The sequence below is a fragment of the Numenius arquata genome, chromosome 3 (assembly GCF_964106895.1).
Source record: "Numenius arquata chromosome 3, bNumArq3.hap1.1, whole genome shotgun sequence".
In the NCBI taxonomy this organism is placed as follows: domain Eukaryota; kingdom Metazoa; phylum Chordata; class Aves; order Charadriiformes; family Scolopacidae; genus Numenius; species Numenius arquata.
Window position 1 is genome coordinate 46,421,990 of NC_133578.1, and position 14,816 is coordinate 46,436,805.

Genomic DNA, 14,816 nt, shown 5'->3' on the forward strand with positions numbered 1-14,816 from the left:
GGGTAGATCCCATCCCGCCCCATAGACTTGTGCATGTCCAGGTGTTGGAGCAGGTCCCTCACCATCTGCCTTTGTGTTACGGGGGCTCCATTCTGCTCCCCGTCCCTGTCTGCTGGCTCAGGGGTCTGGGTACTTGGGGAACAGCCAACTCTACTACTGAAGACGGAGACAAAGAAGGCATTCAGTACCTCAGCCTTCTCCTCATCCTTTGTCACTATGTTACCTCCTGCATCCAACAGAGGATGGAGATTCTCCCAAGTCCTCCTCTTGTTACTAATACATTTATAGAAACTCTTTTCATTGTTTTTAACATGCAAGGCCAGGTTAAGTTCTAGTTGGGCTTTGGCCTTTCTAATATTTTCCCTACATAGCCTTACAACACCTTTATAAACTTCCTGAGTGGCCTGCCCCTTTTTCCAAAGACCAAAAACTCTCCTTTTTTCCCCTGTGACCTTCAGCCAGGCTGGTCTTTTCCCCCAGTGGCTCACTTTACAGCACACAGGGACGGCCTGCTCCTGCGCTTTTAAGACTTCCTCCTTGAAAAACATCCAGCCTTCCTGGACTCCTTTCCCCTTCAGGCTGCCTCCCAAGGGACTCTGTCAAGCAGGCTCTTGAAAAGACGAAAGTCTGCCCTCTGGAAGTCCATGATGGCAGTCCTGCTGGCTCCCCTCCTTGCTTCCCTGAGAATTGAGAACTGTATCATTTCATGGTCACCGTGCCCAACACGGCCTCCAGCCATCACATCCTCCACAAGTCCTTCTCTATTCACAAACAACAGATCCAAGGATCTCCCTCCCTAGTTGGCTCCCTCCCCAGCTGTGTCAGGAAGTTATCCCCAACACACTCCAGGAACCTCCCAGACTGTTCCCCCTCAGCCGTACTGTGTGCCCAGCTGAGACCTGGTGGGTTGAAGTCTCCCACAAGGACAAGGGCTAGTGATTTCGAGATTTCTCCCAGCTGCTTGTAGAATATTTCATCTACCTCTACACCCTGGTTGGGCGGTCTGTAACAGACTCCCACCACGATATCAGCCTTGTTGGCCCTGCCTCTGATTCTTACCCACAGGCACTCAACTCTACTATTACCGTCAATTAGCTCTTGACATTCATAAAATTCCGTAACATACAGAGCCACCCCACCTCCTCTCCTTCCTTGCCTGTCGCTTCTGAAGGGTTTGTAGCCATCCATTGCAGCACTCCAGTCATGCGAGTCATCCCACCATGTTTCCGTGATGGTGACTACATCATAGCTTTCCTGCTGCACAATGGCTTCCAGCTCCTCCTGTCTGTTGCCCATGCTGCGTGCATTAGTGTAAAAGCACTTCAGCTGGGCTACCAGTCCCACTACCTTTTTGGTGTAGGAAGGCCTAACTTCTACCTGACCATTCCCAGGCTCAGCCATAGCTCCTAATCCATCGATGACCCTTGCATCTCTGCTGATGGGCTCTCCCCCTTCCCCCTTCAAACTTAGTTTAAAGACCTTTTGATGAGGCCTGCCAACTCTTGCGCAAAGGACCAGCTATTTATGCCCTTAATCCAAAAGGGAGGATCCACAAGGCAGAGGTATTTGGCTTTAATTGCAAAGATGTTATAAAAATAAATACCCAGAAACCCATTATTGTAGAAAGCAGTATTGACTGATGGTTAAAGCACAGATAAACAGAAGTAAGAAGATCTGTTACAGACTGTGCTACCAAGTTTTTTTGGTTAAGTCTTTCCACCATTCCATTCATTTCATTACAGCCACAATGAAAAAGTGCCATGTTGTGACAGAGACAATAGAAAATCTTCAAAATTGGAATCAAAATGATTACTTAAAAATTCCCATACTTCTTACAAGTGACATCTAAGGTTGTCATTTGCTTCATTTGAAAAGGAACATCTAGGACTTTACATACAAGTTTTGTTTTGGGTATGGTACTAATTTTGAATGTAGAGGCATTTTCAATGAACAGATTTCAAACAGAACTTTCAATTATAGTAATTGTTTCAGACATAAAGCATAAAGGGTAGGTACCACATTTCAGGTGATTCTCGTACTGATTCTTTCTGTCCTTCTATGGTGATAAAATTTGCACCGTGCCATCTAGGTCACATTTCCTTTCCCATTTGATCTTAACAACTGGCAGGTCATTGAACAAGACGACAGGATTTCATACAAACTGCCCATAGTAATTCCCCAAGAAAAATGAGGTACCAGTTAAACAGAATAGTAATTTCTGACTCAGAAATTGGTGAGATAGTAGGGCAGAGACTGCATAGAATGCTGGGCAACAAATGCAAGAAATCCTGGGCTATTTTAATGCTATTTCTAAGGACAAAAACATTATTCAAGTCCCAAGTGGGTGAGGTGCCAAACAGCACCTCATAATGCCTCCAGTTGTTACAAAGCAGAGTCAAACGCCTCTCCCCATCATCTTGCAAGGAACTACAGAGGGCACAAACTAAGTCAAAGGTAATCTCAACCCCTCACACACTGAGAAACACCTAGCACGCGTTCAGCACTGGGGACATGGTTACTTCTTACATTCCCACTGCGTTAAATTGAGTTAGCATGGCAAAATCATGTCTACCCAGAAAATCTAAACGCGCTTATTTTGGCTCTTTGTGTAATAAGAACAGAGCAGGCTGGAAGGAGGAAAGAAACAAAAGTTAGTGCACAGCTGTCTTCTCTTCATTTGTTTTTAGGAGACGGCCACTTTACATTTGAGGTGGTTTTGGCCTTGTGGAGGGGAAGTGTTTTTCCCAGAAGCGATCAACTATAGAAAGCAGCAGGTCCCATAAAATGAGTTCACAACATGATGGTAGCTGCAACATCCAGCCACTGGGACTCAGTCCTACCACGTACAATGTACCGTAGCCTCTTTTCTAATGGTCAAACCTAAATAGTGGGAATTCACATAAATAAAGCAGGAGTACAGCATATGAGCTTACAGAGTTTCTTGCAAGCTGTTAGCTGGCTTCTCACTTAAATCTCCTTTTCCTCCCTTGGTCCCTCCCACGTATGCCTCTCCAATCCAGCCCATACATAAGAAGGTTAACATGAAGAATATTGTTAACAATAAGAATATTGTTATTGGTTTTGCTAAAGATGAAAAAGCCCCCTGAAATCTAAGTTTCATTTTCTGCACGGTATTTGTATTTTAACTGCCAGGGCACTATATCCTGTATAAATTATTTCCTGGGTAAGAGGTATTTTCACTTGCCTGGAGTTTTTGAGCAGCCATTTTCAGTTTTGTATGAGACTGAATCAGGATTCTTAAATGTTATTTATGTGGTTTATGTTGCACCAGTAGTCTTTTATAATGCTGTAAGAGATCCACAAAGAGCTGGGTTGGGCACTGAAAGTTTTGTTACTGTAAGAGCCGTAGAACCAGACCCCCATTTGACAGCTGCAGATACTTAAGCCAGGGCCTGTAGTATACATAAACAACTAAGCATGTTGAAGTATGAAATATCAGGCTTAATCAAGTGGAAATCTATACCAGGACACATCACAGATGCAGTTTCACACCCAAGCATCCTGTGACGTATGCACCCACATTAGGGGAAAAAGGAGGGCAGTGGGCAAGAGAGCTGTTTTTGTAAGGGTATCTGAGAAGATGCAACAAAGCAAAAGAAAATATCAAGTAGTTATCTCTTCAGAAGAAGGCATAATGATAACTCTTGTTATGTTTGGGGAGGAGGGGGAAATTTATCATGACCAGCACCATACACGGTCACTAGGGGATTAAAAGTTCCTGAAATTTAATTCCATAAATATGTAAGTCACCTTTAAAATTCATTTTCAATTTCTAGAGATGTCAAGATCACATGAGCCTGTAAGTATTTTATTGTATAGGAACAGGCTTTAAAAATTGCTTAATATTCAAGTGCTTTGTTGAATGAAGAACCCTGATACAGGAGCTAAGTGCACATTCAACCACGGCAGACTCATGATGATTCCTCAACCTCTTACATGTGTAGAGCAGGGTGGAAGAGGAAGGAAAATGCTGCTAACGTTTTACTTTTTCATGAGAGAGGCCAGGCACCAGTGCTACTCAAGCATTTATTAAAATCAGCAGGAGCTCTCTCTGACATTGGAGGGCCATGGGATCTGCATCAGCCCTGAGGTCAGGGGGAAGGACCAGCTGGCATGAAGGACAAACATGAAAAGGAGCATGACTCTCATTCCACATACCATAAAAGAACTCACATGTTTTGAATAACAATTTTGATAATTTAATCATCCGTTTGGATGACTAAACAATGTGTATCAGTGATGGAATTGTGATCTGAACCGTCTGTGCAAAGAAACAGCTTTATGAAATGGTGAGGTGACTGAAACTATGCAACCTACTTGCTTTTAACCAGCTAGATTTGAAGCAGATTGTTCCTGCTTGTATTCAACACATTCATTTCCCCCTCACTGTTCTCTGAGACTTTCAGTCTATTGATTTCTGGATAACCAAAGGCTGTCCAAGATCCAGGAAACTTCCCAATTTAAATTAAAAAAAGAAAAGAACCAACAACTAATCTTCTTTTAGAATAATACAATTTAACATTCATAGTCTGCGGGAAGAAACAGTGAAATTATAAAGCAGCAGCAATGCTCAAAGTAACCCACAAACTCTAAAAAAAAATTGTTTTCTATTGTAAGTTTCATGGGAAAGTTGCTCATCTTACACGACATCACTTGAGGGCAGTAACTGAGCCATTTGGGGAACTTTCTCTTTCCTACTATTCACTTAACATTCTTCTGGAAGGAAAAAGTGGTGTAAGTCCTTCTTTGCTTATCAGTTCCTCTAAGAAATTATTTTTGTTAAGTTTTGAAAAAGCTGCATTTATTTTTCTAAAAAAAAAAAAAATAAATCTTTACTTCCCTCTTGCTGAAAGCCACTATAAAACTGAATAATAAACTAATAACTGAAAAGTATCCAGCCCATTTTCCACAGGACATATCACAGCTGTCAGACAGGAGGCAGGATAGCAAAAATGTAATTCTTTCCAGTAACAGCCATTGCGTTTCAGTGTATTTCACCTGTCTGTGACCACTTGGAAACCTAACTAATACAGCAGCTAAACTTACTTGACGTTTCTGAAAAGCCTTTTCCTTTCCTTGGTCATTAAAAATATGATAGACAACTTGCACTTCAGGAAGGATTCTTCTTGTTTTATTCTGACTTTTCTGTGCATAACACAATATGAGGAAACAATGCTAAAGACTTCTGAGCTTGTGGGCGTTTTGGGCCAACACTGCTATTTGCTTTGTATTCAATCCAAAAACCCTTTAAAATCTTTCTTCCTGGAAGAATTACTTTTCTTGCTATTCTTTCCATCTGTACAAATAAGGCACCAGTAGCAGAAGCCCAAGTACTCCTACAGGGGGATTATGGACTGTGTAATAGTGGTGACTACTCTCTGATGTAGCATCCTCACATTTCTGCCCAGAGTCAGAGGTACTACGGTATGATCTGGAAGCCTGCTTTACAGAGAAAACAGTACAGAGATGCATTTGGGCTGTCCTTTTCCCTGGCTTTGGACAAGTGACAACTCATTACTTAAAAAGTAATACGCTTCAGTGGAAAAGCATTACCCTGAGGAACAGGAAACCTGAAGTGGTTTATGTATTTGCTGAGCAACTCTGAAAAAAGTTATTTAATTTACTTTACTTTGCACTTTGGTTTTCACTATTGCTTTTTTGCTTGCTGATATAAGACAGCAGGACTCATACACCTTTTGCCTTTTTCAAGAGAAAATCAGCAATGCAAAACACAGGTGGTTTTTACCATAAAAAGGTTATGAGCTGTAAAAACACCCGTCCTTGACCTGACATTATCAGAAACTATATGCAAACAAGCTCCTATCTCTCACACTGGACTTCCAAGGAAAAAAAAACACATCCCAAGTATTCCTCTTCTAAGAAGTCTGACCTCCCTTACAATATTATACACAAAGAAAAAGAAATTTAAATACACGGTTAAAAAGAAAAGATTAAGACAATGAGTTCCCAGGTAACACCGGGATCTGCTCAGGAAGGATTGCCTAGAGAAACTGAGCCAGGGCTGGTGATTGCATTAAGTCCTGACTCCAGTCCAGGCTGAACAGGGAATTCAATAGTCACTGTCACAGCAGCCCCTCACCAGAAGCTGATAAACCACCTGAGGACAAGGCCTAACTAAAAAACATAATTGCAAGCCTGTGGCATTAGCGATGATTTTTAAGTTACCTTAATTCCATTGACTCCAGGAGAAAAATACTTTTCTAGTGTATTCATACTAGAAAAATCTACCTCTCCTCTTGAAAATACAAAACAAACCAACCCCCTCACTCTTTAAAATAGCTTCCTAGAGTCAAATTTATGTTATTTTCCCCTAAACATCGTGCTAAGACCTTTTGGCATGTTCTGAGGCAGGATGTCTAATATTACAATTATTTCAACCACCCAGTGGTATAAATTCAGATGGTCTATTGTATAACTATATATCTTCCTGCTGGAAGAGAAAGATCAATAGAAATTCAACAATATAGAAGCTGTTGCTTGTTACCGCCTTTTTCATGTTCCAGATGTAAAATAAAGCCACTGATGTTAATACATCCTGCACACATGTTCTCTGTTCCGTAATAGCAGCATAAATTGGAGCCTATGCCAGCTTTGTAAACTACTCCATCATTTGAACTCATTTTATAACCAATATTTTGAGAATTACTGGTCCAGCTTCCCCTATCACTCATACTAATTTAAAACTGATGAAATGCAATTGGTTTCAGAGAAGAAATTCTTGATTTATACTAATATATAAGAAGAGAAAAATGTAGACCATCAGTTTCATGGAACTTGGTACGAGGGTGGTGAAGCTCTGCTTAGCCCCAGCAGTCGCTGCAGACTGGTGCTAAGGCAACTACCATATTTCTTTATCTTGTTGCTCGGTGTCACCCTCTCCCTGTCCTTTTCGGTGTCACAGAAAGAGGAGTTTAACATAATTTAGCTTGTTCTCTTGCTCCTGGGTTCAACACTCAGGTTCACTTGACCCTTCAAATTATCTTAACAAGGAAAGGAAGAGCCAAGAACAAGCTTAAAAATAAAATCTAGCTTAAAAAGAGTAACTCTTAAGCAATATTAGCAACATTAATTAGCTGGAGAGCCCTCTGAGCACCAGACTCTCAATTAGCAGGCACAAAGAAAAGCAGGGACCAAAATGCAGTGAGGCAAAACAGTCAGAGTGAAGAGGTACCACAGCAGTGTGACACCGTTTCTGATCAATAGGGTTACCCATCCTAATTAAGTCCTAGTTATAATAAGTTATAGCATGCAAAAGAGAACAAGGCATGGCTTTTTCTCCCAAAGTCACATAGTGTGGAACATTTTCTTAATGTGCTTCAAGAGCATCCAGGAAAATTGAGGGCGCAGTGACACCTGAGTCACTGTGTAATGACCAGTTTGTAATCTTCCCTCTAGTAAAGCATGCTCCATTGAGATTCTAAAACTGGACTCATGATGCTGGAGCTAAGAGTTACTAGAAATTTGATATTTATAAAAAACCAGCTCATTAGCATAATTTATCTTTCCATTGTAACATTATGATTTCCAGGTTTAATATTATGCCTAAGGACACAAGCTAATGTTTCTTTGGCAAGAAGTCACTGGAGACCATTGTATACACTTTTAAATGGCATAAAGCTCCTTCTTCTAATTCTGAGAGAAGGCAAAAATTTCAGCCCTTTTAATGAGTCACTTGTCTACAGTTGAATGCTGGCCATCTCAGACCTCAGAGGAAAGCAATTTTGGCAGAAAAACATACACTCAGATTTTTTCTTGGCAGCTTTTGATAATGAAATGGTTATTCGAAGCTGCTTGGTTTGAAACGTTAGACTCATGAGAGTGATGGAGATGGTTTCACAGATAGAGTGCACATGGAATGGTCAAAGGGAGACTGAAAGTAAAGACTATCTACTGCATATATCCACAGTTTACCACTTGTGTGGTATATTATTCGTTAATTTCTGGGAAACTAATCCTAAAAGGTTTCAACAGAAACGGTATGTTTTCAGAAGGGATTTGAAATGAAAGGGGTTACTCACTTGAGCATGCAGTAGGAGAGGGAGACTGCTACCGCGGGCCCAACAGGTCAGCAAAAACATTGAAACATACGCTTAAAATTCAGTAAAAGCTGTTGTTGAATAAAGCTCTCAGAGGTAACCCAGAAGGAAGTGCATGAAACTTCAAAGGTCCAGAGGTTTGCTTAACAAACCACAAATAGAGATGCTTGAATGAGCCTCTGGAATGAGTTGGGTGGCTCCGAGACTCTTGGCAAAGGCTCTAGAGAGGTTTCTGGTGCCTCCTATTTGCTGCTGTGCCGGTATTTTGGCAGTTCCTCTGGTTTTGCACACAGTCAGAAAGTCAAAGGGAACCCATCGCTGGGATCGAACGGGTTTAAAACCAGAATCGTTTAAAGTCGATCAAACCTTCATACCCGTGAAAAGTCGGCGTGCACACTTCAGGATTATCAACCCACCCTCGGTTTTGAACATTTCTTTTCCATAACTGCCCCAAAAGCGAGTCAGGCAGGCATTCAGGGGTTACAAGGGAGTATTTACAGGAGTCGGAAGGCGAACGCACGCTCCGGGGGTCGCTGCTGACCGAGCCTCGCCGGCCCACCGCCCCCGACCGGCCCGGCGCGGCGGGGAAAGCGGGCACGGCGGGGGCGAGGGGAGCGCTGGGCTCGGCCCGGCCGCCAAGAAGCTCCTGGCAAGAGTTACGGAGGGCGCCGAGGTGCCGCCCCGCTCCCCCCGCGCCTTTGCTCTTCTCACCGCCGCAGAGACGGGCGCCCGACGCCGACGCCCCGCGCCCCCCCCCCGGCCCCCGCCGCCCCGGGCGCTGAGGAGCGGCGCTGCCGCCGGCGCCCCGCGGCCCGGCCCGGCGGGGCCGGGCGCTGCTCCCCGGCGCCGGCCGCAGGCGCCTCCCCGCGGCCCGCCCTGCGGCGGCGGCGGCGCCGAGCCCGGGGCGGGCGGCGGTGGCCCCGGCCGCGCCGCAAACCGCCCCACCGCCCCCGCGCCGCCGGGGCTGCGGAGCACATCCCGCCTACCTCAGTCGTCGTCTCGGCCTCTTCTTGCGCCCAGCGGCGACGGGGCAGGGGAGGCAGCTCCCTCCCGCGGCACACCAGGCTCGCCCGGCCGCCCATGGGGCACCCCGGCGGGCTCTTTGCCCCCGGCGCAGCCCCAGGACTCTGCCCGCTCCTCACTCGCCGCCGGCGGCCATGAGCCCCCCGCCCCTGCGCGGCCGGTGCTGGGCTTCCCCGGCCGGTACGAGCTCCTCGGGCCGTCGGCCACCCCCCGACTCCTTCCCTCTAGGTTTTCCCTTTTGTTAGCGGGCTCCTGAGCTGACCACACCGTGCCCCCTCCGGGGCCGGGATGACAAATCAGAGAGCCGGTGCCGAAAGCTCTGTCTACAGCTGGGGAAACTTAGCCTTCCCTGTCCTGGTGGGAGGGTTTTTGGATCACCGAGTGGTATGGATACAATGACAACGAAACCAGTAACTGGAAAACAGTCTGCTTCCGAGGGTGTGCTGCTTTTGGGCAGAAGTGAGCTTTCCCGCAATCTGTCACTTAAAGCAAGCTGATAGTAGCAGAGTAACTTGAGAGAGAAAACTGGATATTTAAAGTTGACACCAAGAATTACTTGGAAAATAGTTTCAGAAGGGGGGAACCTACAGGAATGTCCTGCTTCTTTGTGTAATCTGCCTGCCTGTGTATGTTAATTAATGCCCTTTAGTTTTTAACTAGAACTTATCTTCCCTGCCTGCAAGAGGATGTGTACTGCTAAGGGGCAGTGATTCGGCAGATGATGTGATGGAAGCACGGGACTGTAAGCTTAGAGACAGGGGCTCTGGTTACCTCTTTGCCAAGGACCTTCACTATCCCATGCAATTTAAGTTTGCAGAAAACTACTCTAGTTTTGCATGTTTTAATTCTTGTATCTCCAGCTCTAGGAAAGGCACAGCTGCCTTACCCAGAGTGCTGAGAATCCCACGCCTAAGGGCATAACACTGGATAACTTTTGATACTATAATTATGGGATCGTGGGCAAAAGCTGTCTTTTCTTTGGGTTTCCAAGTTTTCTCCTCTGCAAAAAAAAAAAAAAAGGACATGGTATATATCAGTGCTTCCCTGCCTCTGACATGTCCTGAGAAGTTCAAGACACATTTACTTGACTGTCATGCTGTAAAAGCTGTCTGCAACTGAACAGCAAAGAGAGTTCATTACCCATTTCCAAATATTTGAATGACAGTGTTCTAGCAGAGGCATCTTAAAATAGATCTGGACGAGCTGGGCTGATCAATTTTGTCTTTCCTCAAGGAACAGAAGAGATGGGAAATAATTTCTGAGTATCTGTGTTGTGAACATCTGCCATGTTATGATTTAGGTCAAAACAATATGTCTTTTATACAGCTAAAAAGAAAAATTAATTAATTTGGTTTTAACACTATTATTATTTGTTTGTACCATTTGGATGTTCTAATGGAGTACTTGGCCCCCATTATGCCAGGCACTCAAGTGACTTAAGTTCTTTTACTTCATGAAATGAGTTGATTTTGTGCATGAAGGAGTTCAGATATACACTGAGTAGCCTACATGAGGTTGTTTCTGGGCTGTCAGCTTATTTTCACCACATAAATCTCCCTGTGTTTCTCACCCCGCCTTCCATTGCCTGGACACTGTGCTCAAAAGGTCTGAACGCACAAATGGGTTATTTCTGCAGGACGAGGAACAGATTAAGGGAGAAAGGGTCATTGTACAGGAAGAGCTATTCTTAGATAACTTGAAGGTCTGATATTGTCATGTAAGTTTTTCCTTGAGAAGTCACAAAACATGACTAATGAGCTGTAGTTGAAACATCCCAAATGGACTGGAGGCGTAACATGGGAACACGTATGTGAAGGTGACTTTTACAAGCTAGACAAAAGCAACCTCTCCCACTGGCAGTTGTACTGGCTTATCCACTCCAAGGGGAGTTCATCTGGTCCTTGTTGACTGATCCACAAATAAAAGGCATGAATTCAGTATTGTCACTTTGACAGTACAGGAATGGCTATTGACAAGTTTGAAATCCCTCTGCAGAAATGAAATGGTATAAATGTGAAAATGTCACCCCCTTCTGAAAGCGTTTTCACTGTTCTGCCTTACTGGAATGATCACTTCCATTGCTTTAGTGCTTTGATCCTACTTTTAATTTCTGTCATCTTCTAAATATGACTTGTTGAAAAAGGGTTTGCAAGTGTAACTAATCAAGCCAATGTTTCATGTGGTTCTGCTGCTTGTTCTGGTATTTTTTAAAAAACAGTATTTGTTTTCTCAAAACCAAAGTAGAATCACGAATTAGAAGGGGACAGAGAGAGAGAGTGATTCTGCTGGCAGATAACTAAGGTTATAGCTTTCTTGACTAGTGCTACCACTGCCCTTTGCATATAGATTCTTCAAATGCAGCTGGGCAGCTTGTGAGCTAACCTTGCAAAAGAGATCACAGAACTTTATTACAACTTGTTTAACACAGGTAACCAAGAGCATTTTGGGACTCAAATGCCAAGTTGCCTTCCGGATTATCCTTGATTCTGACACCTTTATGCAAAAATATTCAGTGGTTATTTATTCATAATTAGAAGGGAATTTTATCTGTGGGTTCCGCAAGGTGGTGACCCTATCCTTGACACATCAAACGCCCTCAACTTCCCTTAATTGGAAATTCAGGGAACTCATTACCACCAACCAGATCCAGTGCAGTACCTGTAATGAAAAGGGTGTCTCTTTAAAGAAAGTAGTAAATATGTTTTTCTTTATAGGAGGGGCACACGAGCATTAATGACCCATCATTATTTAAGTAAATGGAAATGGAAGAGTTTCCTTAACTATTCCATCCCCCTCCTACTTCCTCCACCATTGTTAGCAGTTAAAAAAGATGGGTTTCAGCCTTGTCACTAGCAAAACCAGAGGGAAATTGGGGAGTACCGAGGAGTGGGGGGAAAGAAATAACAAAAAATGCACAGATGTGTAGTGATTTCAAATTAACTAACTGTGGCTAAGACATAGATCACTTCCTAGAAAACAATGACCACAGCCTGAGGCAAAGCCAGGCATATTAGCATCAAGTCTGCCATTAACTCTCCAGGAAATGCACTGGAGTCATTAATGAAATTATAGCCAGTTACTTGGTGGGAGAGGGATTAGTCAGGCAAGAGGAACGCTTTCCTTGTGGTGCCATTATTTTTACTGAGCACCACAAATATTATATTAATTTCATGACCCTGCATCTGTGTTGGACCATCTACAGAGAAAAAAAATTAATTGCACAGAAGTTATTCGAAATTCTTTCAAAAGCTCGGTGAATTTTTAGCATTGTTGCAGTGGAAACAGGAACAGCTCCTGTATTTTGCGCATATTGTCAGGGTTGTGCAATTCTCGGCCTTCTGTTCTTCAAATACTTAGCTCCCCTCTGTAGTGAACAGTTCTGTTATTCCAGTGTATGGCTGCCAAAAGACTCCCATTAGCCTTAGCAGTATGTGTTAACAGGCTGCTTCTTATTATTCAGATTATCTGGACAAAACAAAAATTATGTTTTTAGAACAAAGATGTCAGCCAGCTCATCCTTCTTGGGCTGACAGAAAATAATTATTAAATAGGATAGATCAATCTATGCCAGTTTTTAACAGAGCTCAATCAACAGTGTTTTGTGAGAGCAATAATACATTGCATTTAATGCATAGTGCTTTAAATGGCACAATCTAAAAAGAAGAAACTAAATGCTCTCTTCTGGAGGAGATGAAATGGTAACTCAGCTATGCAGAGCAGTACCTAGACCCTCTGACACCAGTGGAATGAGAGAGTAATTCATTGGTGTCAGTCACAAGCCCTGCATCTGATATCTGTGCAAGAGCAGCACTGCTGTTAATTTTTCCAAAACACTGTTTTTTCCTGAGAACGAACATGAGCCTGCAGAGTTGAGGGAAAATTAGGTTTATCAAGTTTAATATTTCCAGAGTGAATTCCAGACTCAGTATAATAAGCATTAAATACTAACTTATCACAGAATCACAGAGTGGTTGAGATTGGAAAGAACCTCTGGAGGTCATCTGGTCCAACCCCCTTGATCAACCAGGGCCACCTACCACCAGTTGCCTAGGACCACATCCAGGAAGCTTTTGAATATCTCCAAGGTTGGAGACTCCACCACCTCTCTGGACAACCCATGCCAGTGCTTAGTCACCCCCACAGTAAAAAAGCGTTTCCTGATGTTAAGAGGGAACTTCATGTGTTTCAGTTTGTGCCCATTGCCTCTGGTCCTGTCACTGGGCACCATGGAAAAGAGCCTGGTGCTGTCCTCTTTGCACCCTCCCTTCAGGTGTTTATATACCTTGCTGAGAGCCCCCTAAGCTTTCTTTTTTCCATAGTGAACAGTCCCAACTCTCTCAGCCTTTCCGCAATGGAGAGATGCTCCAGTCCCTTAATCATCATCGTGGCTCTTCACTGGACTCTGTTCAGTGTGGCCATGTCTCTCTTGTACTGCAGAGCTCAGAACTGGACACAATACTTCAGGTGTAGCCTCACCAGTGCTGTGTAGAGGGCAAGGATCACCTCCCTCGGCCCCCTGGCAATACTTTGCCTCATGCAGCCCAGGGTACTGTTAGCCTTATCTGCTGCAAGGACACATTGCTGGCACGTTTTCGACTTGGTGTCCACCAGGACCCCCAGGTCTTTTTCCGCCAAGCTGCTTTCCTGTTGAGTGGTCCACAGCACATACTGGTGTGTGGGGTTGTTCCTCACCAGGTGCAGGACTTTGCACTTCTCTTTGATGAACTTCCCAAGGTTTCTGTCGGCCCGTTTCTCCAGCCTCTCAAGCTCATGCTGCATGGCAGCACACCCTGTGGCCACTATCAGCCACTCCTCCCAACTTTGTGTCATCGGCAAACTCACTGAGGGTACACTGCCCCACTGAGCAGATGGCTAACAAAGATATTAAACAGGATTGGACCCAGTATTGACTCCTGGGGTACACTGCTACTTGCCAGCCTCCAAATAGACCCTCAGGGCCCAGCCATTCAGCCAGTTTTCAATCCACTGCACTGCCCAGCCAGCCCCTACAGCAACAGCACAAGGGTCTATTAAGCTGTTATGGGAGACAGGGTCTTACTGAAGGCCCAGTAGACTCTAGCCACTGCTCTCTCTTTATCTACCAGGTGCATCAGTTCATTGTAGAAGATTGGTCAGGTTGGTCGAGCCATGCCAACTTGGTGCCCCTTGGTGAAGCCATGTTAACTACTCCTGAGGAGTTTCTTGTCCTTCGTGTGCCTGGAAATGGTTTCCAGGATGAGCTGCTCCATAATCTTCCCAGGGATCAAGGCGAGACTGACCAGCTTGTAGTTCCCTGGCTCCTCCTTCTTGCCTGTCTTGAGGATAGGAGTGATATTTTCTTTCCTCCAGTCTTCAGGCACTTCTCCCAGCCACCTCGATTGAGCAAAGATTGTTGACAGTGGCCTTGCAATGACATCTCCCAGCTCCCTCAGCATTTGTGGGTGCTTCCCATCAAGGGCCCTGGATTTACCTCAATAGAAGTTACTATACAGTACACTGGTTGGCTCTGGTACCAGCAAGATTGTATGCCAATAGCAGTAAAGAGCTTTGCCATGGTGGAGCTGATACCCTGACTATTCTTATCAGGTTCCAGATCTGAATACAGCATGAGTATGAGGGAGCTGGAATAAAATTTAATCTCATGTTGACACACATATGGGTGAACTATACATTAAAGCCAGAAATGGAAAGTTCCCCAAGACACGCATAGCTTCT

At 44.3% G+C, this 14,816-nt stretch overlaps 1 protein-coding gene across 1 annotated transcript in view; it reads right to left on the reverse strand.

Annotated features, from left to right (window-relative positions):
* Positions 1 to 9,160, reverse strand: part of TNS3 (tensin 3) — a 263,074-nt gene extending 253,914 nt beyond the window's left edge. The window contains exon 1 of the mRNA XM_074145629.1: positions 9,065 to 9,160. Within this exon, the coding sequence (XP_074001730.1) occupies positions 9,065 to 9,160 (96 nt within the window). The remainder of the gene's footprint in view (positions 1 to 9,064) is intronic.
* Between the last annotated feature and the right edge of the window lie 5,656 nt (positions 9,161 to 14,816).